Source organism: Miniopterus natalensis, chromosome 1 (genome assembly GCF_054644295.1).
Source record: "Miniopterus natalensis isolate mMinNat1 chromosome 1, mMinNat1.hap1, whole genome shotgun sequence".
In the NCBI taxonomy this organism is placed as follows: domain Eukaryota; kingdom Metazoa; phylum Chordata; class Mammalia; order Chiroptera; family Miniopteridae; genus Miniopterus; species Miniopterus natalensis.
The window spans coordinates 65,345,580-65,368,922 of NC_142081.1; the positions used below are offsets into that span (position 1 = coordinate 65,345,580).

The 23,343-nt window shown below is 41.9% G+C and overlaps 1 protein-coding gene across 1 annotated transcript in view; it reads left to right on the plus strand.

Annotated features, from left to right (window-relative positions):
* The window catches only part of RYR3 (ryanodine receptor 3), a 472,085-nt gene that overhangs the window by 152,988 nt on the left and 295,754 nt on the right, over nt 1-23,343 (plus strand). Inside the window, exon 5 of the mRNA XM_087815056.1 lies at nt 20,268-20,375. Within this exon, the coding sequence (XP_087671182.1) occupies nt 20,268-20,375 (108 nt within the window). The remainder of the gene's footprint in view (nt 1-20,267; nt 20,376-23,343) is intronic.

Sequence of the window (23,343 nt, forward strand, 5' to 3'; positions counted from 1 at the left end):
AGAGCACATGAAGCAGTGTTAAAATTTTATAGCTATTTTTTTACTGTGTAAGTGAAATTATCATATATTTCCTAGAAAATACGTTTATAAAAGAGGTTAGGCAGATTACTAAATGTTTCTGTATTGGGATATAAGGCACAGAAATATTGTAAATGAGGAAGTCAGAACATCTACTGCATTGAATTATGACAGTTTACCTGTCTTTTTGCCTGCCCTCCACCATTCTGGGAGCACTGAAGTCCAAGACTGTGCAGTACCGCAGTTAAGAAACATGACCATGGAGCTAGACTGCATGGGCTGGCAATGCTAACTCTACTGCTTGAAAGCTTTTTGATGTGAGCAAATGACTTCCCTTTCTTTGCCTTAGTTTCCTCATCTTTAAAATTATACCCATCTCATAAGATCATTGTGAAGATTCAGTTACAAGGATTCATAATTATACAGTTGACCCTTTAACAATGCAAGGGTTAAGGGCACTGATGCCCACCCACCCCCCCCTTCTACACTGTCAAAAATCCCTGTATAGGCCCTGGCTGGGTAGTTCATTTGGTTAGAGTATCATCCCCACATGCCAAGTTTGCAAGATTGATCTCCAGTCAGGGCACAGACAATAGTCAACCAATGAATGCATAAATAAGTGGGACAACAAATTGATGTCTCTCTCTCTCTTTCAAAAAAAAAAGAAAAGAAACAAAGAAAAGAAAAACTACATATAACTTTTGACTCCCCCAAACTTAACTACTAATAGCCTTACTGATAACAAAATAGTTAACATATATTTTGTATGTTATGTACTAAATTCTTACAATAAAGTAAGCTTAAGAAAAGAAAATGTTAAGAAAATTATAGGTTCATCTACAACTTTATCCTGACTGAATGTTGCTGAACTGTATGGATATCTTGGTTTTGGGTATTTCTTTTTATCAAGTTTGGAACTTTGGGAGCCATTATTTATTAAAATATTTTGTCTGCCACATTTAGCCTTCTTTTATAACCTCAATTATTTATATATTAAACTGTTTTCTATTGCTCCATAGGTCACTAAAATTGGTATTTTCCTAAACTATTTTCCTATCTGTTCTTCAGTTTGACTAATTCTTATTGACATATTTTTGTGTTCACTAATTCTTTTTTAAATGTAAATGTGCTATTAACTTTTTCCAATGAATCAGATATTATATTTTTAAATTATAAAATTTCCAGTAATTTATTCCTAAGGTTTTACATAGTTTTCTCAAGTTCTCATTTTCTTCTCCATTATTTCCATTGTTTTCCTGTATAAATTTATTAACATATTTATAATAGTTTTAGGGTTGTTTGTGGTCTGCTTTTAATGACTGGTTTTTCTCTTGATTATAAATCACATTTTCCTATTAATTTGAATATCTAGTGATTGTATACCGAACTTTGTAGGTAATATTGTGTAGTTATTCTAGATTCTTTTCTCTTCCCCTGAAGAGTACTGTATTTTTTCCTGGCAGTCAGTTAAATTACTGGTGGAATGTTCTTGATCTTGTAGAGGTTTGGTCTATTTTATTTTTGCCTTTAATTCTAAGGTATCATCATTGGTATGGGGATGTAGCCTTCTTGGGTTTTAATAAAACTCCTCAACCCCCTCTAGCTAGCAAGTCTTGAACACCAAATTATGACATTTCAGAACTAGTAACTGCTGAAACCTTTACTCTTTCAGCATTGCAGCTGTTTCTTTGCATCAGATACTTTAAAGAGTACAGTTGATGAGTTGACCAAAAATTTGAAGAGAATTTGTATGCTGATTTGGGGGTTTTATTATCTATGGTGATTTCCTTCTTTCTAGCACTCTCCTTTAATTTCCAGACATTCTGACAGCCCCAAACCCAGACCTTAGTTTGCACAGCAGGTGTTTTTTTTGTTTGTTTTTATTGGATTTATCCCCCAAGAGCTCCATGGACAGAGGAGTGCCCTGGGGAAAATTTAATTAAATGTGGATATCACCTAGTTAGCTTCCTATCTTTCAGGAGTCATATTCCCTCTAGACTGAGGTTGCTCTCCAGTGCCTTCAAGCAGCTATTTTTAAAATGTTGTCTGGAGTTGATAATTGTTATTGTCGGGAGAGTTTTTCTATTGTGAGCTGCTCCATCACCTGAACCAGAACCTCATCAGTGAGTGTTTGTTACTCTTTAAAGGAGCTGAGTGTTAAAAGGAAGAAGAGAAAAAGGTATCGAAGCAGAATCTGGGTTATAAAGAAGAAGTTCCCACAATCAGAGACACAAGCATGTTTCCAGGCAGAGAGGAAGGAGGCTGTGGAGGAGGCGATACTGAGGTTGTAAAAGAGAAAGGGAACTAACATGACACTGTTAGGAGAGAAAATTGAGTGCAGCTTCGGCATATGCAAAAGAAAAGAGTGGAGGTAAATGCACAGATTTTAAAGTAGCGAGGATGGAAGTGGAACAAGAACAAGGGCTTATTGTCTGAGGAAAACATGAACTTGTGGAAGCCACAAGTTCCTCATATGTAAACTGATGATGAATAGACGGGATTAAGTTTAATTTAGGTATGGTTAATGGAATGCACAGGATGGTGAAGGGATTAAGGTAGGAGGAGTCAAGTGTGACTCTAGAGGCTTTAGCTGCCTATAGATGGTATATTATTTAGTAAAACAGGGTATATTGAGGAAGGAATAAATTAGAACAGAGGGTGATGATGATGCTTATAAGATGAACTTTGGACATACTCAATTCAAAAGGCCTGGAAGACATCCAAGAGGAAATTTGGATAAGCATTTGGATATATCAGTCAGGAGTTTAGAAGAGAGGTTGAGATGGAGGAGTTGTTGACTTAGGGTAGTAAATCAAGCTATGAGAGTGAGTGGGGGGAAATGTGGATTAAGAAGAGAGGATGGCCTGGAAGGCGTTAATATTTTAAAAATGAGGGAAGGAAAAGAAACACAACACAGAGAATGAAAAAGAATCCTGAGAGATAAGAGGGAAAACAGGCATGTGTAATGTCATAGGAGCTACAGAAACCAAGGAAAGAGTGTCAAGAAGAAGCATAGTCAATAGGGTAGAATCCCACTTAGAGGTCAAGTAATAGGATGGAATGTGTCTGTTAGATGGAGTGACATGGAGGCCAGTGGCAACCTTGGTGAGAGCCCTTTCAATGGGGTTATGAGGGCACAAGCCAATTTAGTAGAGTTGAAGAGTAAGAGGAAATAGAATAAAGAGCCATTGTAGGCATCTCTGAAAGAAAGAGGGATAGCTGGAGCCCATCTGAGAATGGAAGGGTTTTTGTAATAGGAAAGACTTAGGCGTGTTTAAATGTTTTGATGGGAAAGGACACACAGAGAAGGAGAAGGTGAGGGTACAGGTGAAGGAAGGGATGGTTTAGTGTGAAAATTGCTGGCGTAGTGGAAAGGATTGGTATTAAGAACAGAGATAAAGAAGTGACCTTAAGTAAAGGAAGAATGCATATTCCGTTTAATAGGAAGGAAGAAGGCAAGGACGGGAGCTGATATGTAGGTTTCGTGCAGAAAGTTTTGGAGAGCCAGCTGCCCAGAGAAGAGTAGTAGGATTGCTGAGCGGTGCGAGGGCCCAGCATTCGCAGCCAGTTGAGGTTGGTAACCTTGAATTTTTAGTGCTACCAATTTTCTGTAGCAGCCCTCAGCAGTCCCAGCATAGTCATGAAGAAAGTAGATAGTTAAATTCAACCAGGGGCAATGTGTTGCCAGATAAGTATAATAAACAACAAAAGGGCAAGAGAGTTTAGGAGACCGGACCATGAAATCTTAGAATTTGAGGGGCATCAGGAGAGAACTAAAGGTGGGAGGGGACTAGTAGTGCAAAGGTGTAAGGGATATAAATAATGATGGGAGCCATCTAGTGAGCAAGCAATCCAGCTGGAAGAGGAGTGGATGGGTAGACCGTGGAGCGTGTCAATCAGTTGTTTCAGAGTGGAGCATTTTGGCTGAAAACAGGCCCCAGGGATCTGACGGTGATAGAGGGTGGCTGCACTGGAGTGTAGAATGCCATTGATAAGGAAGCAAAGTGACTCAGAGGCCATAATATGTGATAGGTTATTCATATAGCACATTATTTTCCCAGGGCTCCTGTAACAAATTCCCACAAACTAGGTGGCTTAAACAACAGAAATTTATTCTCTTACAGTTCTGCAGAATAGAACCTGAAATAAAGGTGCTGGCAGAGCTGTGCTCCTTCCAAAGCCTCCACGGGAGGATCTCTTCTTGTCCGTTCACTCCAGTTGCTGGTTGCCCCAGGTGTCCTCGGGTGTGTGGCAGGGTAACTCCAGTCCTGCCAACGTCTTTGTGTGGCCCTTTTCTCTGTGCGTGTCTGTGTTCACATGGCGGTTTCCTTTTCTTATAAGGACATTCAGTCATATTAGGTTAGGCTCCATTCTCTTAACTTGATTACATCTGTAAAGACCCTATTTCCAAATAAGGTTATATTCAAGGTTACCAGGGTTAGGACTTCAACATAATTTTGAAGGGACACAATTCAACAAGTAACAATGTGAATGTTTAATCACCAAGAGCAGGAATGAAAAGGAGCCAGAGGTTTCAGTGAGGATGGGAAGGTCACAGAAATAGCAGCAAAAAAAAAAAAAAAAAAGGGAGTGGAAGCTGATGTTACCAAGTGTAGGAAACTTAAAGAAACAGGAGTTAATTTGCGGCAGAGTAATCTAGAAATAGTGCTGGGCAGGAGAAAGACACAGACCCCATCTCCCAACCCCGGGTTACCTGCAGTAGGAGAGAATGAGCATCCTGTAATTGGGAGATCCCCAAGGGAAGTGGGGTCCTTTGGGACGAGACAGATTTTGTCTGTTCCGGCAGTTTTCAGGGAGAAGGCAGGGGGTGGAAGATGGAGTGTGTTGACCGTGAAGTAGATATTCCAGCAGAGTTGAAAGCGGGGAGGGGATGGGTCAGGAGATTGGAGGGTGAAAGCATTAGGAAATGAGAGTACGAAAGAGGAAAAATACTACAGCAGAGAATTTACACGCTGTCAGTTGTCTAAAGAAAACAAAGGTACTTGCCTTGGTGAGTTTAGTCCTGAAGCCTTCTGGAGGACGGGGGCCCTGCAGACACACCCAGGATATGGAGGCTGGGTAGTCATTCTTTTTCTCTTAGCCGCCGGAGCACCTGTTTACAAGTTCAAGCCTTGCTGTCCAACATGTGGGGGTAAACGGGGGGCTGGGAGTGTTCTGCACAGTCCTGCATGCACGGTGGGTTGGCCTCTGATGGTGTCCTTGGGGACCAGGGTAGGCGCTTTACATTGAGCAGCTACTCTGCCTTGAGTTACTGTTCAGCTTGGGCCAGGGACTATTTATTGTTTTGTGCAAATAGGACAAAAAGACTCACTTCATGTTGGTCTATATGTGAATTTATCAAGCTGAAGGGCTGGAGCACAATCCTAACTATGCTCAGTTTGTGAAAAACATAGCTCCCTCTTCCATTTCTTCCCAAATAGCAGCTGAAATGTGTTTTTTTGGGAAGTTTTATTCCTATTTCTACATTCACATTGAGCCCCATGCTCTGTTATTACTTACAGTCCAGAGGTGAGAAGGGAAACAGATCCAAAGAAATAGCATGAAAGTCAAGTGCAACACACGTCAAATTTATTAATGCATTTGTCATTTGCTGGGCCCGAGGACCTAGTTAAAAAGTCCAGCCTTTTAACCCCGAGATCTCTCCTCATGTATATTGTCCTCCTTCCTGCTGGAGTTATTAATGCTGTCATGGTAACTTATCTGCTTGAGGCAATACCAGTCCCCTCTTTTTATTTAAAGACAGCCTGTACCGTAGAGGTGGAATCTTCACAAAGAATTTATTCAGTGTGTAAAGTGGCGCCACCGCTCTGCTGTCCATTTGTCATTTGCTTTACACAGCAGGCAGATGGCCCCAGGTGAATTATGAGCAGGTATTAGTCATACCCCGCTCCCCCGCCACGCGCAGTACTTTGCTCTTCAGACCTAATAGCTGCTATTTTGGTCTCGATTAGCAGTATTTTTTCTTCCTTCACCAACTCCTGAACTTGCTAATTGGATCACAAAGACTTGCCGTTTTTTTTTCTTTTCTGTGATTAGAATGTCTCTTTTCCAGTTGTTGCTTTTTCCGTGGAAGAAAAACACTGCATTGCCCTTGTGCTAGAGCTTGAGCATTAAGAACCCAAGCCACATCATGGGTATATCTTTTTTTATTTATTTTTTTCTTCATGGGTATTTTAAAACCTGGCGAAGAAACTTAAGTCACAGTTATGACTTTTTATGTGACCTTTTGAAATTATGTAAATGGTCCTAATTCACAAACTATTATTTACAAAGGACACTGGGTAATGATTCAAGACACCTGGTTTTGCTCTCCCTGAAACTTGCTAGAACATATTATGCTAAATAACACCTCAGGTCTGCCCTGGCCCGGTGACTCAGATGGTTGGAGTGTCGTCCCATACACCAGAAGGTTTGGGATTCAGTCCTCAGTCAGGGTGGGTATGGAAGGCAACCGATAGATGTTTCTCTCTCACTCTCTCCCCCCACTTCTTCTCTCTCTAAAATCAATTAAAAAAAAATATCCTCAGGTGAGGATTAAAAATAATAATATCTCAGGTCTGATTGCCTGTCTGCCATGTAAGAAGAGTTTTATAAAGGAAATGTTTAAAATTGCTCTAGAAATTAAAATTTTCAGACTTTTAAATTCACAACTTTCTCTTTTTCAGTAGCTTATTCAATCACTTTATTCTTTTTAAATAGTGACTTTAACAAAGTATATGATCTGAAATATTTTCTGAATCACTTGCAAACAGTATCTTGTTTGTTCTTAATTTCCCGGCACGTAGCAAATAGGCGATTTTAAGTAATTCAAAACACTGTGGAGGATTTTGTTTTTCTTCATTCACGTTATTTCAGAGAATGATTACAAAGTGTTCCTAATGCAGTCATTCCAGGATTCAGCTGCTTTCTCTGTTAGGATGTTTTCAAATCGCTTTTCTTTCTTTCTACTTAAACTCAGCTCAGCTTTATCCAAAGCCTTTAGAAGACAAGGACAACTGGTGCAAGAAAGCTGTTTGGAAGCTGCTCTCAAACAGCTGTTCTTCAGCTATGGAATGGTTTACAAAATTTAAAAAAAAAACACCTTGACCTAATGATCCATTTCTTATTAGAGCTCTTTCATCAAAGATTTTTGCCTCAAGCCCTACCTTAGCTCTTCCTGGTACATCCCAAGATGTTTCTACTTCAAGACAGAACGATTATCATGTCTTCTGGGTGGTTCAGGTGCTCTGCTGCCTCAGAAGACGGAGGGTGGAATAATTGATCTCTACCCCACCTCCTCCATCCCAAGAGCAGTCACTTGAGATGTGAAATATGAATTATTACCCTGGTTAGCTCTGGAATCTAGGTTCAGACAACTTGACTTCTTTTACCTAAAGACAGGGAGAGTTTTTAGAATTTAATGCAAACTTTGAGACTGAGTAAATGCAGAAGGCCTAATATTACCCTTTAGCAAAACCTCTAGAAAACAGCTAAAGGGTATTACTTTTTGGTGAAAAATACATCCAAAAAAGATGAGAACTTTTGGTGTTCATGAGAAAGTGTCCACAACCTCCTCTGATCACTTTTCAAGTTGAAAACATAGTGCTGTGGTTTTGATCACTACTCAATTTCCCAGGTAAATTATGCCAAGAATGCTTTATCCTTAAAGATCAGCTAAGTTTCGGGGGTTTGGCACAGAGCTCACCCAGAAGGGCAGCAGTTCCCAAACTTGAGTGAGCTTGTCCTTCAATCCCCATCCTTGTCTTGGGTGGAGCCAGAAATCAGCTGTTATTTTTTAACAAACTCCTGCATGATTCGACACTTTCAGAGATTGCAGCAGGGCTGAATTCTTAGTCACTGATCTTATACCCCTGTTTCCTTGTCTAAGTATTGACATAGCCAGCCAACTTAGGTGTGCAGAATCATCCCAAAATGAAGCACAGCTATGACCTTGATTTCATTAGCACCCCGTTCACTGACCTACAACGTGCCACGGAATGTTTTCAATTGCTATAGTAAGTAATAAATGAACTTGCCTCTTTCCCATAAAGTGGACGTTTAATAGGAAGCCAATCATGGCTTTCATCTCTGCCTTGTTCACTGAGAACATAAGGACAGATGCCGCTGGAGAGCAACGGGCTAATTTGAAGCATTAATTTTCATAGGGCCTGGCAGACTTTGTTAAGGTCACCATGAGCAAGGACTTACCTTTTTTGTTATTGTTGTTGTTAATCCTCACCTGAGAATATTTTTTTCATTGATTTTTTTAGAGAGTAGAAAGGGGGGCGGGGGAGAGAGAGAGAGAAACATCAATGTGAGAGAAACACATCAATTGGTTGCCTCCTGCATGCACCCCAACCAGGGCCGGGGATCAAACCTGCAACCCATGTATGTGCCCCTGACCAGAAAAGGACCAGAGACCCTTTGGTGTGTGGGCTGATGCTGTAACCACTGAGCAACATCAGCCAGGGCAGGACTTACCTTTTTGAGGTGTGACATTGCTGCCTTAGTTTCCATCGATATGTTCATTCTCTTTTATGGCACCAAGTTAACCATTCTGAACTGGAGGTAACTCCTGGTTATCCAGGAGGGGAAGAGAAAGGAAAGGTCATAATCTGTCCTCCTTGTGGATGGGCTCCTTAGCAGAGCTGAGGAAAGGAACTCAAGTGAAGGCCCAGCCACGTGAACTTGGATGGTTGGGCAGAGGCAAGTGTTTGACATGGTATTTCCTGGCCAGCTTCACCGGATGCTGAGGGGTGGTTTGGGTTCAAGTAGGAAGAGACTGAGTCTCCTAATGCTTTTCTTGTGTTGATCAGTGCTAGCTCACGCCCTGAGTGACTTCAGTGGGGAAGGTTTGGAGAGAATGAGATCCAGCAGGTCCCCACAGGTCAATGGGCATTTTGATGATTACCCATCCTCCACACTTAGAATGCTTCTTGGTAAGGGTGATGCTGTTGAAGAAGATAATAGTCCGACGCGGTGATAGGTCTCTCTCTCTCTTACCATCCACTGAAGCAGTGCTTATTATTAAGGGAACGTTTTTGACTTGTGAAGCTACTAACTGGCAGTGCTAAATCCCTGTTTTAGGTAGATGTTTTAAAATATTTGTGATGAGAACTATATGATGTCCCCCTTCCAAATGGGGGCATGTAGGGCTAATCCTCACATGTAGTCCTAATCCTTGCACCTAGTACTAATCCTTGCATGAGTACTAATCCCTGCACATAGTACTAATCCTTGCACACAGTACTAATCCTTGCATGTAGTTACTAATCCTTGCATGTAGTACTAATCCTTGCATGAGTACTAATCCTCACACATAGTACTAATCCTTGCATGAGTACTAATTCTTGCACATAGTACTAATCCTTGCACACAGTACTAATCCTTGCATGTAGTTACTAATCCTTGCATGAGTACTAATCCTTGCACATAGTACTAATCCTTGCACATAGTACTAATCCTTGCACACAGTACTAATCCTTGCATGTAGTTACTAATCCTTGCATGTAGTACTAAATCCTTGCACAAGTACTGAACCTTGCGTGAGTACTAATCCTCACCTGTAGTACTAATTCTTGCAAATGTAAACATCTAGTGGTAGGAGTTTCGCTCAGATACTATGAGGCATTTGGAGGGGATAGGGTCTAGTTTTCCATGAGGGTATAGGAAGGCTTTTTCCATATTGGAGAAGAATATTTATAACTTATTTCCACAAAGACTTTTAAAACTGCAAACTTAATATCTATTTATTTATTCCCACCAAACATTTTTAAATCCTGAACTTAGTTTATAGTGATATGCTTATTTCTATTGAAGCAAAAATTCCATGTAGGGGACCAAAAATAAAATCTGCATTTCCATCGTAGAATTTGGATTCAGTCTGAGAGTGGGAAGGAGGCACTGGGGGAAAACTCAAACCATTTGGAAGCCAAGCTGTCATCTTGCCCTTTGTCATTCTGAGCTCTTTGCTCACTTCAGATCCTGAGTCCATGAGCCCCACCGGAGCTGGTGCTGCAGTGAGGGAGGACCCAGTACACTGGACTTTCTTCCAAATAAGTGATGCTGATGACAGGTGCACCTCAGGGGACAGCACTGCCTTTGTGCACCCAGCGTCTCCGTTCTCCCTGTCAGCCTTCCGTTCCAGCCTGGCGTGTTCTCAGCTCTCGTGGGCACCTCGTAACGCTCTCCTCAGTCTTCCCTTCCTGTTGTGCAGTGAAAAGGCCAAGAGACACATTCTCCCGCCCTGCAGCTGCTGGATGCCGCCGCCTGCTAATAGAGGAAAGCCTCACCGTGGCTTCTGAGTTCCCCAACAACCACATCATCAGTCCAGAGGGAGGAGAGTGGGAGCCAAATAGAAAGAAATATGTGGGAGGCGCATGCTGGTCAGTTTCTCTCCACCAAAACTAAAGTAAAGCAAGTGCGAGGCTAAAGCATGAAGGGCAAGGCGAGGCTTTCCTGCCAGCCTGCCCAGCCCAGCTCTCCCCTCATCCCGATGTTTCTGCCCATCACACCTGCGCCTAACTCCGCGCCCTGGCCCGGCCCTGCCCGGCTCATGCTGGGCGCCTGCCTTCGTCAGGGAGCACTGAGCGTGCGTGCGGCTTCATCTCCTTCCCCACGCGCTGCCTTCTTTCTTCTTGGATCTCAGCTATTCTTCTGATAGGCAAGCTCTTCAGAATAACAGCTCCCGTTTCTCCGGGCAGTTCCCATTGAAAACTGGGGGTTTCAGGGTCCCATTACGTATCCACAGACTTTGTTGTATTACCTGTGCTGATTAAGCTAGGGTTTTATTTATGGTCATATATTAATATCCTATGGAGTCATTGTTTCAGTTTTCTCTGCCCATCAACAGCAGGTATTATTTGCTGCCCCTCTTGTTTTTCCTGGTGCAAATGTTCCAAGTGTCCACCCTTTGGCACCTTTGTTATTTAATGAGCTGACCATGCCAGGCAGGGAGGAAAGCTTGGCTCAGTCAGGAACCCAATCAGCCATCCAGCCTGTCAGCTATGCTCCCCCCAGCAGGCAGTTTGACAAGCCAGCTGCCCAGTGCTTTCTCTGATTTGTTGGCTGCCCCTTCTTTATTTTAAAGAACACGGGCTTCCCAGCACTAATTTTCGCCAGACTCTTAGTAACACTTTTCTTAACTTGCCAGAAATAACGGAAGCATGGCGGAATATAGTTGCCCAGGGCACCTTGGTGTTATTTTTGGTTGGGGCCCTAGGAGGCAAGATCATAAAAACAACAACCACATGCATTTCAAATTACTGGGTTCCTCATTTGAAAGAAATTCTTATATTTTGATGAACTCTTTAACAAAAGATTTAGAGTAAGAATCGGTTATTCTCCAAGGGCTTGATTTTACTTGTTTGATCCAGTTGCTCTGCAGTGTCTCTCAAAGAGGAGTCAGAGAGCTCCTGGAGAATTCCTGGGAGACTCCTTTTAGGGACCCACTGGAGAAGGGTCCCAGGAATCTGAAACGTTAGCCACCTTACCCAGGACATTCTTCGGCCGCCGTGTTTCTGCATCATTGCTTCCAGAACAAGCTCCTATTTATGTGAGCTCGTCTGAGACATCTCTGAGCATCATTAAAAGGATAATCGATGCAGCAAATGTTGCTGTCACTTGAATTAATAAACATTGTCCCTAAAAGAGGTTAGACCTAATGGTTCTGTCAATCAGTGTCAGTTAAACAGCCAGAATGCAGGCATTTGAGGGATGAGGTAAAGAAGCAGTGACTGTGAGTGTTTCCAGTCCTTTATCACTTCGGGTTGGCGTTTCTTGGCAAGACTTTTGTCAAGGGAAAGTTGGCCTGCAATTTGGATTTCCTGTTTCTAGGTGGTAGTGGTACTTCCCTTATATAGAAAATATTACAGCGAGTGTTCTTAAGTTAATATTTAATTTCCTTGTAGAAACCTTTTATTTTTTTAAAATATCAACACCTTTCTATAACTTGATAATCTTTTCTTTTTTTCTTGCACATAATCAACTTCTTTCATCTCTTTCCTTCTGGATTCTGGCTCGTGGAGTAAAGCTCAGGCCAGCATGGCATCAGACCCTATAATCGCTCCGTTCGTGGCTGTGGATGGTTCTGCTTAGTAAGTCTCCTTGCCCTGCTGTGGTGATTTTCCACAGCTGTAGGTTCAGGGCAGTTCTCACTCATCCCTAGAATGAAGAATCACCTGGAGACGGTGGTAATTCCTCAGGCATCAGAAGGGACCTTTTTTACTTCATTTTTTTAAAAAAAGATACATCTTCCTCTGCTCCTCTCCCAAAATAATGTTTTCCAGCTGTAAGTTTTAATTTTGTTCACCTTACTGTCCACATATAATGGCTTTTGTTAGCAAAGTCCAAGCAAAAATTGGACCTTGACTATTTTGAATAGTTTCTGGATGTAATCTCAGGAAAAACCTTCTATCTTTACCTTTACCATAACAAAACATTTTAAAACTAGAAAACTTAGGCAACATTTTATGTATTGTAACTTTGTTCTATGGTAACGGCCCTTTATGCAAGCAAAATCTCTTCCCTCGAAATGTTTAAAATCTGGATATACAGATGTTTAAAATGCACACATTCCTTGGAGGAAAGCTGCCCCCTCGTGCCCAGAGTCGAGGTGCCTTTGGGAAGGAAAGCTTACGTGGTAAGTCAGTCCCAGATTGCAGACGTGCACAGAAAGATGAAAGTGGGCTTGCCCGCCAGAAATCGTGATTTCTGTAAAGCTCTGGAACCCTGGTGGTCCCACTAACTGCAGTCTATAGTCTTTGCATTTCCAGTGGTTATTCCAAAATAGTGAACTCTTGCCGAAATAGTCAAGAACCTAATATATATTCTTTAAGTTTTTATTAAAGTACACGAGTTGGCAGAAGGGGTAGCCTAGTGAGAATAGAATTCTGTAACCTTCTGGTAGGGATGTGACCTTCTCTTCAGGAATGTTGACACAGCATGAGTCAGAAAGAGTTGAGTTTGAAATTCAGGATTTAAATGCAGTTTGCAGCATATGATTGTGGAGAAGTGTTTCAATCTTTCTGAGTCCCAGTTTTCTCATCTGTAAAATGGCTAGAATCTCTTCCTTGCCAGGGTTGAGGTAAGGGTTAAATGAGATAATATTTATAAAGCGTTTAACCTAATACTTGGTACAAGTATATAGACAGGTAAATAGAGACACTTAAAATGTGTATATGGAGTCTATTCTTGTTTCTCCACTTGCCCATAGTTTTACCTAATTCCCTTGTGTCTTAGTTGACCCACTCTGAAATGGATGTTAAGATATCTATTTGTGTAGAAATCCAGAGACTTGGCAACAGCTTTAGATTTACTATGTAACTTTATTATAATCTATCAAAAACTTAGCAGAAGTGGTAAAGGTCGGTTTAAAAAGCACTGAACAGCCTAAACGCTTAAATAAAACCTGGTTAGGATGGGATGTGGGTATCAGTTTGGTCATTGACTTGCTCTAGCTTTGTAGTATAAACACAATACCAATAATTATGTATTATCAATAATAGATAGGAATGAGCTCATGTCTGCTGGAGGTAGATGAGATAATGTCTATAAAGTGCTTTAAACCCCTGACATGCAAATTACATGTGCCATCTCTGGCTCTCCTGAGGCTATTCCATGAACAGTGGTCCTTAGCCAAGGCCACACTGTACCCAAGGGGCCTGGTTGACCCGGAACATTTTCTGCAAGATAGAATGATTTTCTGCCCCCGAGGGCTTGGGAAGTCTTCTGAGTGGGACTCTGAGTGGGACTACCTTGAACCATCATAGGGAGATGGCTGTCAGTCCTGTTTGAGGCAGTGTAGTGCAATGGAACAAACACAAAGCATGTAGAAGCCAGGCCACTGAAGACTGAGACCAGCTCTGCCTGTTAACCAGCAGACAAGGTTCCCTTGGAGAAATAGTCTCCCGTTATACACCCAACTTGAAACCTAGAGCCAGGAGAATGAACACCAGCCATATTTCCTCCCAGACTAGGCAGTCTCAAGCGGCACGAAGTTTCAAGCCTTGCTCTTGAATAGGGGTGTCCTCTTAGTGGATGCTGTCCTGTGGTTCTCCTGTTTGATTACCCTTACTATCATCTCATGGGCCACAGGGGAGCACTTTGCTCTGTTTAATGTTCTGGCTCACTTCTAGACCAAGAATCTTTTCTTACTTTACATAATCCAATCAAAACAGGCTAGAACTTCCAAAAAATTTTTTTTTGTTAAACACTATGGAAGAACACAAGAAAAGTAAAGATGGAAGGGCCAATGTATTCCTACATTCTGGCTTAAATTTTCTGATCTTAATTAACATACTCACTGCTCCTGTCCTTGTTTATGTGGAACCCCAGAGGAAAGAATTACCTGCCCAAGTCCCTTGCTTCCTACCCTCAGACTTGTCACTGGTTGAATGCTTCTGTAACATCTGCCCAAGAACACCCCACAGGCTATGTTGACTCCCCCTAATGTGGGTCCAAGAATGTGAGACTCACTTCTCCCAGCTATCTCAGCACTACTTCCTTAGCTCTGGCTTCTATTCTCATAGTCACTCCTTCTGCCCATGGATTGACATTAGAAGTTACTTCACTTTGCAGGTGAGACTCCGCAGCCTGCCACGGTCGTAGGGCTGAGTCCATGTAAACCCACCAGCCCACATGTATGACACAGTATCAATGGCATGAATCCACCTGCTCAGTCCTGGGACTGGAGTGGGAGGTATAGGTGGAAAAATCAGCAAGCAGGAGTTACTCACTACTTTCTCCTTGCTTTGCTCACTCTCTTTACTGACTCATAAGACTTCCAGCGCTTGACCTTTTCCTTTGGTGAAAAGACAAAGTAAGGGAAAGGTTCTGTAAAGCCCATAACTTAATAATGCTGCTTCAACTAATGGAATTTTAAACAAAAGGAAAGGGTAGATACACCAAAAAAATGAAAAGAATAGCTGTTTCATTTTGTTCACTCATTAAACAAAACTTTGAGTCATTGCTCTGTGCCAGGAACTCTTTGCCAACATAAACCCTCCTCAGGCCAACCTCCAGCCTGGACTGGCCTTTTCCAATCACATCTTTGATAGGGCTCTGAGTCCTGCAGGGTGTATAATTCATACCCCTCAAATTCGGATTGATTATGCCCATTGGCATTGTTTCATAAAGTCTCGTGTAGAGTAGGTCTGTGTCTTCAAGGTTAAAAAGTCCTTAAAGGATAGAAAACACGTCTGTCTTTTCTCTTTTGTTCCCCGCAGCATGAGTACAGTACCGAATACGTATTGCTATGCTCTCTAAATGCCGGATGACAGCTTGATGGACGTGGGAAAGGAAAGTGAGGTTAACTGGGCTGACTTTGGTCGCTAGGTCTCTGGGAATTCTCTTTTTGTGGAGGATATGTGTCATTTTCTTGAATGCCACCTCTTTTCCCAGGCGAGCCTACCTCTCTGACATCTGCAGAGGTGCCCATACATAGTCCCAGTGACCCCTCCGCCCTCCCGTCATTCTGTTGGCCCAAGTGGGAGATTCCAGTGGACAGTTTGCCAAGAGCGATCAGTGTCTCTGTGGTCGTTCGGATGCTTGGCGTGGCTTGTTCTTGCTGAACCCTATCTTTTTTTCACTCTTTACCATCCAGTAGATACACTGGTCTTCTTCCACTCCTCCTTCATCATCTCCCACGTCCAGTTAATCACCACGTCTTATCTTTCCTAATTTCTCAAGATATTTCAAATTCATTCCCTTATCCTCCTCTCCAGTGCCATTACCTTATAGCTCATGCCATTGTCACTTAGTAACTAGTTTATTGTAACAACCACCTAATTTGCTTCTCCGCCTTGGTCTAGCCTCCTTCACACTGCACCTGCAGTGATCTTTCAGAGATGCAAATTTGGTTACATCATGTCCTGCATAATTTCCTTTAATGGTGCTCCATTGCTCCGAAGACAAAGTCCAAACCTCTTGACAAGGGAATTCGAGACTTCTCAGTCTAACACCTACTTTTGCTCAGCCTCACTTCTCAGCTTTCTCTGCTGGCTTCCCCATCCCCCTCCTGCCCCCACGCCCCCTCCTCTACCCCCGCCCCATCCTCTACCCCTGCCACATTCAGCTCTGTACCCTCCTTTACTTGCATTCTCACTCACCTCTGGACATTTCGAATCATACTTTGGAAATTGTCCATTTGCTTCCCCGACACTCCACGAGATCACACAGCTTTGAAGGGCAGAGGTTTTACCTTATCTTTACACAAAATAAGAGCTTCAAAAATGTTAGTTATATAAATGAGCATTTAAGTGAGTTATTGATGTTTTGATTTTACAGCGCTGTGTGGGATAAGATCTGACATTTATGAGTACTTATTATGCACCAGATTTCTATTTTAAGCTCTTTAAACATAAAAATGTAGTTCATTCTGAGAAGTGGGTGCTCTTACATCTTTATTTTACACATCAGGAAACTAAGGTACAGAGAGACTAAGTTACCTGCCTAACATCATTCAGCTAATTAGTAGTTGAACAGAGACAGGACCTCAGGTTGTAGTAGACTGTAGCGTTCACTCTTAACCAATATGCCCTATATTGCTTTTAATTCAAAGCCACCGATGCTCTTACAGGGTGCATTATTGAGGCATGTTTGGGTGAGAAACAGATCGATTAACAGAGAAGTGGGAGGTGACCCATGATATTGGAGAAGAGGGGTCTGTTAAACAGTAAGCAGGAGACTTGGGGAATGGACACAATTAGGCAGGTGAGTCCTCAGTGCAATCTGTCTGCAACCTCAGCCACGTATTCTTGGATGGTCTTTTGGGACACAGAGTTGGTTCAAGAAGACTTGAGTTGAGCACTTACTGTTCTATGTATTGGGGATATCAAAAGTAAAATAAGACACATTTTTCAATACCCACAATCTAGTGAATCAGACTATACCACATGAACTGTATAAGTCAAAACAGACTGTGGTTAACAGTGTAATAGAAGAATGTCAATCCCCCTTCTTGTAATTAACTCACCTCTGCATTTCCTTGAAGGCTTGACTAGTACAGTGCCAAGCACTTATTGTGGGAAGCTAGGTAGAAAAATGCTAAGTTAATCTAGTAATAGTATCAGATTCCCCCTATCTTGGATCTAATAAGTCTCAGAAAAATACTTTTATTGCAGTGAGGAAGACGTTACATAGGTTTATGGAACTTGAAGGGTCCATAGGCCTCCTTCCCACTATTTTTTATATAGGGGGGCTAAATGAATACCTAGTGCCTGGCGTACCCATGGCCCTGGCTTTTCAAGGTTTTCTGTAGGACATTTGGAAATGTAGTGCTTCTCTAGGCTAAGGACAGGGCTGGGGAGAGTGATGAGGAGCTATTTCAGAACAGATGTCAACAGAGCCCTTCTCTCTGTGCTAAGAATCATCAAACACTGTCCCATGCCTGCCAGGCAGAGTGACTGAGGCACAGGCCCTGGAGTACAGAGACAATGAGCTGGCCTCCTGGGGGACTCTCACACTGCAAACAAATTAGCTTTGCTGGACCAGTGGCCTTTGCTCATTCTTGGGGAATGTGGAGAGGAGATCTCAGGTGGGTGTGGAGTTTAATTAAGGATGGCAGCTGGAGTAGCAGGTCAGATGGCTCTGTGGTCTGCACTCCATACATGTCAAAAGCTGCTAGTGGCATTTTGTTTTTCTCCAGATATCCCTGTTGCCCTGTTCCTTCCCTTGCCACTGCCCACATGCTGTTTTGCATGCCATTGAAGTGATGTGACCTCATCCCCTAGCACAGAGAGCCCAGGCAGGGAGCACACTCTAGAGATAGAAAAACTACCTGTAAGGAAACTATATAAGCCAATGGCAGATACAGTGTTCCCACATTTGATACTTCTTCCCCCAGCTCACTGTCCTGTTTAAGTGTATCCTTTTATGCCACTAATTAAATCATGAGCACCTTGGGACTTTAAATATCTGGAAGGAAAAGAAAAATACGACTGGTGCATGAATGTTGAGATCACTCAGCCAAAGAGCGCCCTGTACAGTACCAACCATCACTGCAGACATTCCTGAAGAGGAAATCTCCAAATCACATGCTCTGGGGAAGTGGAAGAGAAGGAGACTCTCAAACCAGGCTTTTTGGCTTCCTATTCTGGTGACAGATGCAGGTAGACTAAGAAGTGGTGGGAAAGACCTCTGTCAGATCTTCTGAGATGGCATCATATTGTGGAGACTGAGTTGGATGACATATGTTTATGGCATAAGGTCTTTAGAGAAATGCTTTATCATATTATCACATGCTGCTTGTAATGATGCTTTATGAGTTCTAAAAGCACTCCTGGACGCGAAGCTCTGTCCTGCATGACCAGCTGTCTGCTCCCTCAAGTCCCATACAAATGAGTTAATTACCTGTAACAAGAACAGACTTTGAAAACAAAGCAAGAAATGTGGGAAATAAAGGCTGTTGTCTGCTCATGTTACAGTTTCTCCTTGGTTACATCCCTTTCATAAAGAGAAATGGCCAATTTCCCGTCATACTAAAGTTCTAGGACGACTGGGGTTTTAGAGTTTCTAACTGTCGAGACCCTGAAAAGTTATTCAAGTAGAAAAGTACTTAAAATGTAAGTCACCCGTGGGCCAGTAGCCTTTGGGGTAGGATTGCCCATTCTTGGCTTAGGGGGTCTTAAAACTTTCATAAAGAGGAACACTAAGCAGGTCCAGCAGTGAGACATTATTTTATTTTCGAGGGCATTGAGGTTAGGGTGGCGGATGAAGAATGTACAAACACTTGGAAATTAAAGGGAACTTCAAGATGGCCCGTTCCATTATCCGTATTTTAAAAATGAAAATGTTGACGTCAGAGAGGCTACCTGTGCCTTAGCAGCAGGCTTGCTTTAACTTTTAAATTGGAGCTCCATGGAAACAGCGCTACCTGGCTCAGTGTTAGACACAGCTGCTGGTGACTTCTGCTCATTTCTCATTCCTGTTGTTCTCATGGCATCGGTGCTCTGCCAACATCACATAGGAAACAAAGGCTTGGTCTGCAAGATGATTATAAGCCGTATTCCCAAAGGAAGTATGTGAAACTGGATTGTAAACTAAAGAACAATGATCTTGTTTCATGTGTTTTTCGGTTTTTCAATTTATCTTTATTGTTGGAAGTATTACAAATATCCCCTATTTTCCCCCTTGACCCCCTCTACCTGGCTCTCACCCCCTCCCCAGGCCTTCACTATTGTCTATCCGTGGGCTATGCATAGAAGTTCTTTGGTTCCTCTCTCAATACCAACCACACTGTCTTTTACATAAATGTCATACTTAAGGAGGTGCTGATTGAAAATATTCTAGCTGTGAAATATCTTTGTAATATTTTCATCAGTGGTAGGAGCAGCATAGAGTTAAGTGTAGGGACTTTGGAGACAGACTGCCTGTATTTGAACCCCCAGCCAAGTATAAGGCATTACCTTGGGCAGATGACCTCACTTCTCTGTGCCTTAGTTTCCTTGGCTGGAACTGGAGCATCAATCTTCCCTACCTCATAGGGAGGTCATGAGGATTAAGTGAGGTAATATATGCAAAGCACTTAGTGCCTGGCAGAGAAAGTACTCAATGAGCATTAGCTATTACTAGTCAGTATGCAAAGAAGGCTCTCTTTAACTGTTATTGATAAATGTTCCAGAACAGATGTGAATATCATGACATTACCTGAGCACAAAATAATTGAGAATGATTGCTGTAGAGGTCATAAATTCTTATAATTCTCGACATTTCTTTGTCCAGAAATATATTTTTATAGCTCTTAATCCCCTCTATTGCCTCTTTTTACACTGTGGTATCAAGGTTTCTTAAATAAGTAAATGGATTTCCTAATCTGGTCACCATTGTCTAGAGCCATATTCTAATCTGTTCATTGACCTCTTACAAATTATTGGTGATGAGATCCCAGTGGCTTTCTTCCTTTGGCCCCACCCAGACATCAGTGTACATCAGCCTCTGTCCTTCCTGTCCCTTCATCACTAAGGCTGTGTATGTGTCCTTCTCCTATGTGTGCCTCCAGGCCTCAGTCAAATCGCTCCTGACATCTTGGTCACTGTTCCCTTGCGACTTGGGGATTTTATTTTTCTCATCCTGTAGAATCCAGCATGAACCCATCTTAACTTCAATAAGAGAAAGACACCTTTTATATTCCTACTCAGCCATCCATCCAACTGTCACTTTGATTCATAGACTCTTTGTCCTTGAGATGTTATTGCACGACTGACCCCTAACTGATACGAATAGGTTTCCTCATTCTGGCTTTATTTCCACAGTATGTTCCTCCAGATCTCTGCGTCTGCAATTTTGTGCTGGAGCAGTCCCTCTCGGTCCGAGCCCTGCAGGAAATGCTTGCCAACACAGGTGAAAACGGCGGAGAAGGGGTGAGTACCTGAATTATGTCCTAGGTGGGGATTGGAACACACCACAGACCAAGAGTACACACTTCATTTTGTTCCTTGAGCTTTGAACTGGAAGGCCTTAGGGTCCTTGAGGTGATCCATATGGAAACAGTAAATCTTTCCCCCTAAGTTTAATTCCTCTTATTTAGTAACCCTAATCTTCCTTTGTTGGATTAACCAACTTCCACCAGAAAGTAGAAGAGACCAACAGAGGTGCTGTCTGAGCAGGGCATCGGATATTGAACCAACTCCCCTTCCCTACTCCATACCCACCAGGGAATGTGGAGCGGCTGAGAGGGCCTTGAGATGGAGAGTGTCTATCAAGCATGTCCTTCTTTCTTGGGAAAGTCTCCTCAGCCATCTGTGACTGCCCTAGTGGAGCACAACCATGTTACAGCGGTTTGGAAAAGAGTTTTTGGAGAATTCAGAGTCTTTGACATGTTCCCAGAATTCCAGTTTCACTCACGATGAGCAAACACAGGCTGTCTTGAGTTTCTCTTACTTAAGTCAGTGAAATGGTCCCTAAGAATTAAACTCAGGAATGATGTGCCATGTCTCCCATGTCAGAAGGTCTTTGGCTGGAGACTTCAGAATAATTTTTGACCCTTTCTTTCCTTAATGACCAACAACTATTTATATCCATTTACCATCAATTACTTTAACTCTATGGCCTGAATATCTTAATGCAAACACCTCTTTCCATCCCCCTTAAATACTGCATTATGTGACTACCTTCTGTCTTCTGGATCCCTACTTCAATTCTTCCTGTACTTAATCCCTCGCCATGACCACCACCAATTTTTAAAAAAATATTTCTTTATTGATTTCAGAGAGAGGAAGGGAGAGGGAGAGAGAGACATAGAAGCATCAATGGTGAGAGAGTCATTGATCAGCTGCCTCCTGCACGCCCCCTACTGGGGATGGAGCCCGCAACCCAGGCATGTGCCCTGACAGGGAATCGAACTGCAATCTCCTGGATCCTAGGTCAATGCTCAACTACTAAGCCAGGCCGGCCGGGCTCACCACCATTTTTTTTTTCACTCCACTGTTCATAGTATTTTCTCTAAATTGCAGGTCTAATCATTATACTTACCTGCTTTAAAATCCTTTGTCATTCATTACCTTGAGAAAAATTTCCAAATTCCTTAACTAGACATAAAGCCCTTCAGGATTTGGCAAGCTCTGCTCATCTGTCCCACCCATCTCTCACCACATCCCCCCAGGCACTTGGTGTTCCAACCACATTGAACTCCTTTTGCTTCCTCAAGCATGACAGTTCTCTTTTGCCTGTGATCATGTGTGTCAACAAGTCCCTCCAGTTAGAACAGTTTTTTACTCCTCTCTTCCCATAGGGCATCTCTACTTCCCCTTCAAGGAGCCAGTTTAGATACTAGATTTACTGAGAAGCTTTGCTGACCTTGCAAGTCTGAGATGGGTGCCCTTGCTTGAGCAAAATCAGCAAATAGTTCTTATCATTCTGTACTATAATTGCAAATCTAATTTTCTGCATCCTGTACTGGAGAGTAAACTGCATATAGGTAAGAATGATTTGTTGTACTTAGCATGGATTATTCTTACTTGACTCTAATGAGCTCCTACATAATAAAGTAGTATCTCACTTATGACAGAAGAGACCATGACGGGAGGCTCAAGAGAACTAATATTGACATTTAGGTCATCTTCCAGCTCTTAATGTGCTCTCACACAAGTCTTCTAATCTCTTGAGGCCAGTGTGTTCTCATCTATAAAATTAGAATATTTAACTGGTTTTCTAGGGTCCTTAACACTAATTTTTGTGATTCCTCACTGTTCTGGTTTAGAATAAAATACTTTCGTCAGCCACCTGAAAATAGCTTTGTTTTCTCCCTTAGAGCATTAACACTGGTGGTTTTTTGTTCTTTTGATGTTTTCTGAAGTCTGTGTTCACTTCCCCCTTGCACTGACCTCAGTACCCAGTCTTTCCTCCATAGGCACACACCCTCAGACATTTCCAGTTTAGTGGAACAAATTTATTTTTCATCACTCACTGTTTTTCCAAGACTAATATTCATTTACAGATGTCTTTGGTGAGGGCGACCTGGTTGACTTGGAATATCACCACTTTCACTGCCAACCAAGACAGCTAGACCCTGCCTACTTATGGCCCTAGAATAGAAAGTGGGAGAAAGAAGCTTTATTAACTAGAGAATTGTCTCTTGGGCATTCTGTTGTGTTCAAAAACTGCATTTCAGAGGACTACGTTTTCTTTATCATTTAGCTTGAGTGGTTCAGGGAGTCCTGTAGATGACAAAGTAAATTCAGAAGTTCTGGTTATAATCCTTGCTCCTCTTTGTTGCCAAGAACCTAAATAATAGCCTTCACTTCATTTGTCTTATAAATAGATAAATAACAATTTATTTTCCAAATAGAAGGTGAAGACCAGCTTAATAAAATTGAATACTTAGCTTTGGAACATATGAATCAGACTTCCCTTAATTACTAGCCATGTTATAGAAGTAGTTTACTCAATATGGCTATATATTGCAGGGGCCATCTTTAATATATAATATGTAAAAAACAATACATTAAATCTTATTGGGACATTTATTCTGTTTGAAGACTCAAGTCCAAAATAAATGATCCATGACAATTTTATTATTAAATATTTATTGGATAACAATAATCACCATGTTGGGTCAGACTGAAATTTACCATGCGTCTTATTGCCTTTGTGTGCTATTTTACAAGTAAAACCAAAACAAAAAACAAAAGACCTAACAGTTATTTTTCACCTTGACACTATTATTATTACTGTTATTATTATTTTATTAACTAGAGATCTCAGAGCTAAAAGGAAGGGACTTGAAAAGAGAGCTGGGGTAAGATGGGACAGGATATTCTTTTTAAGTTATTAAGATTTTATTATTCATTGGTGGCTCCACTGATTAGTTACCTAACAGCAGCTTCAGTA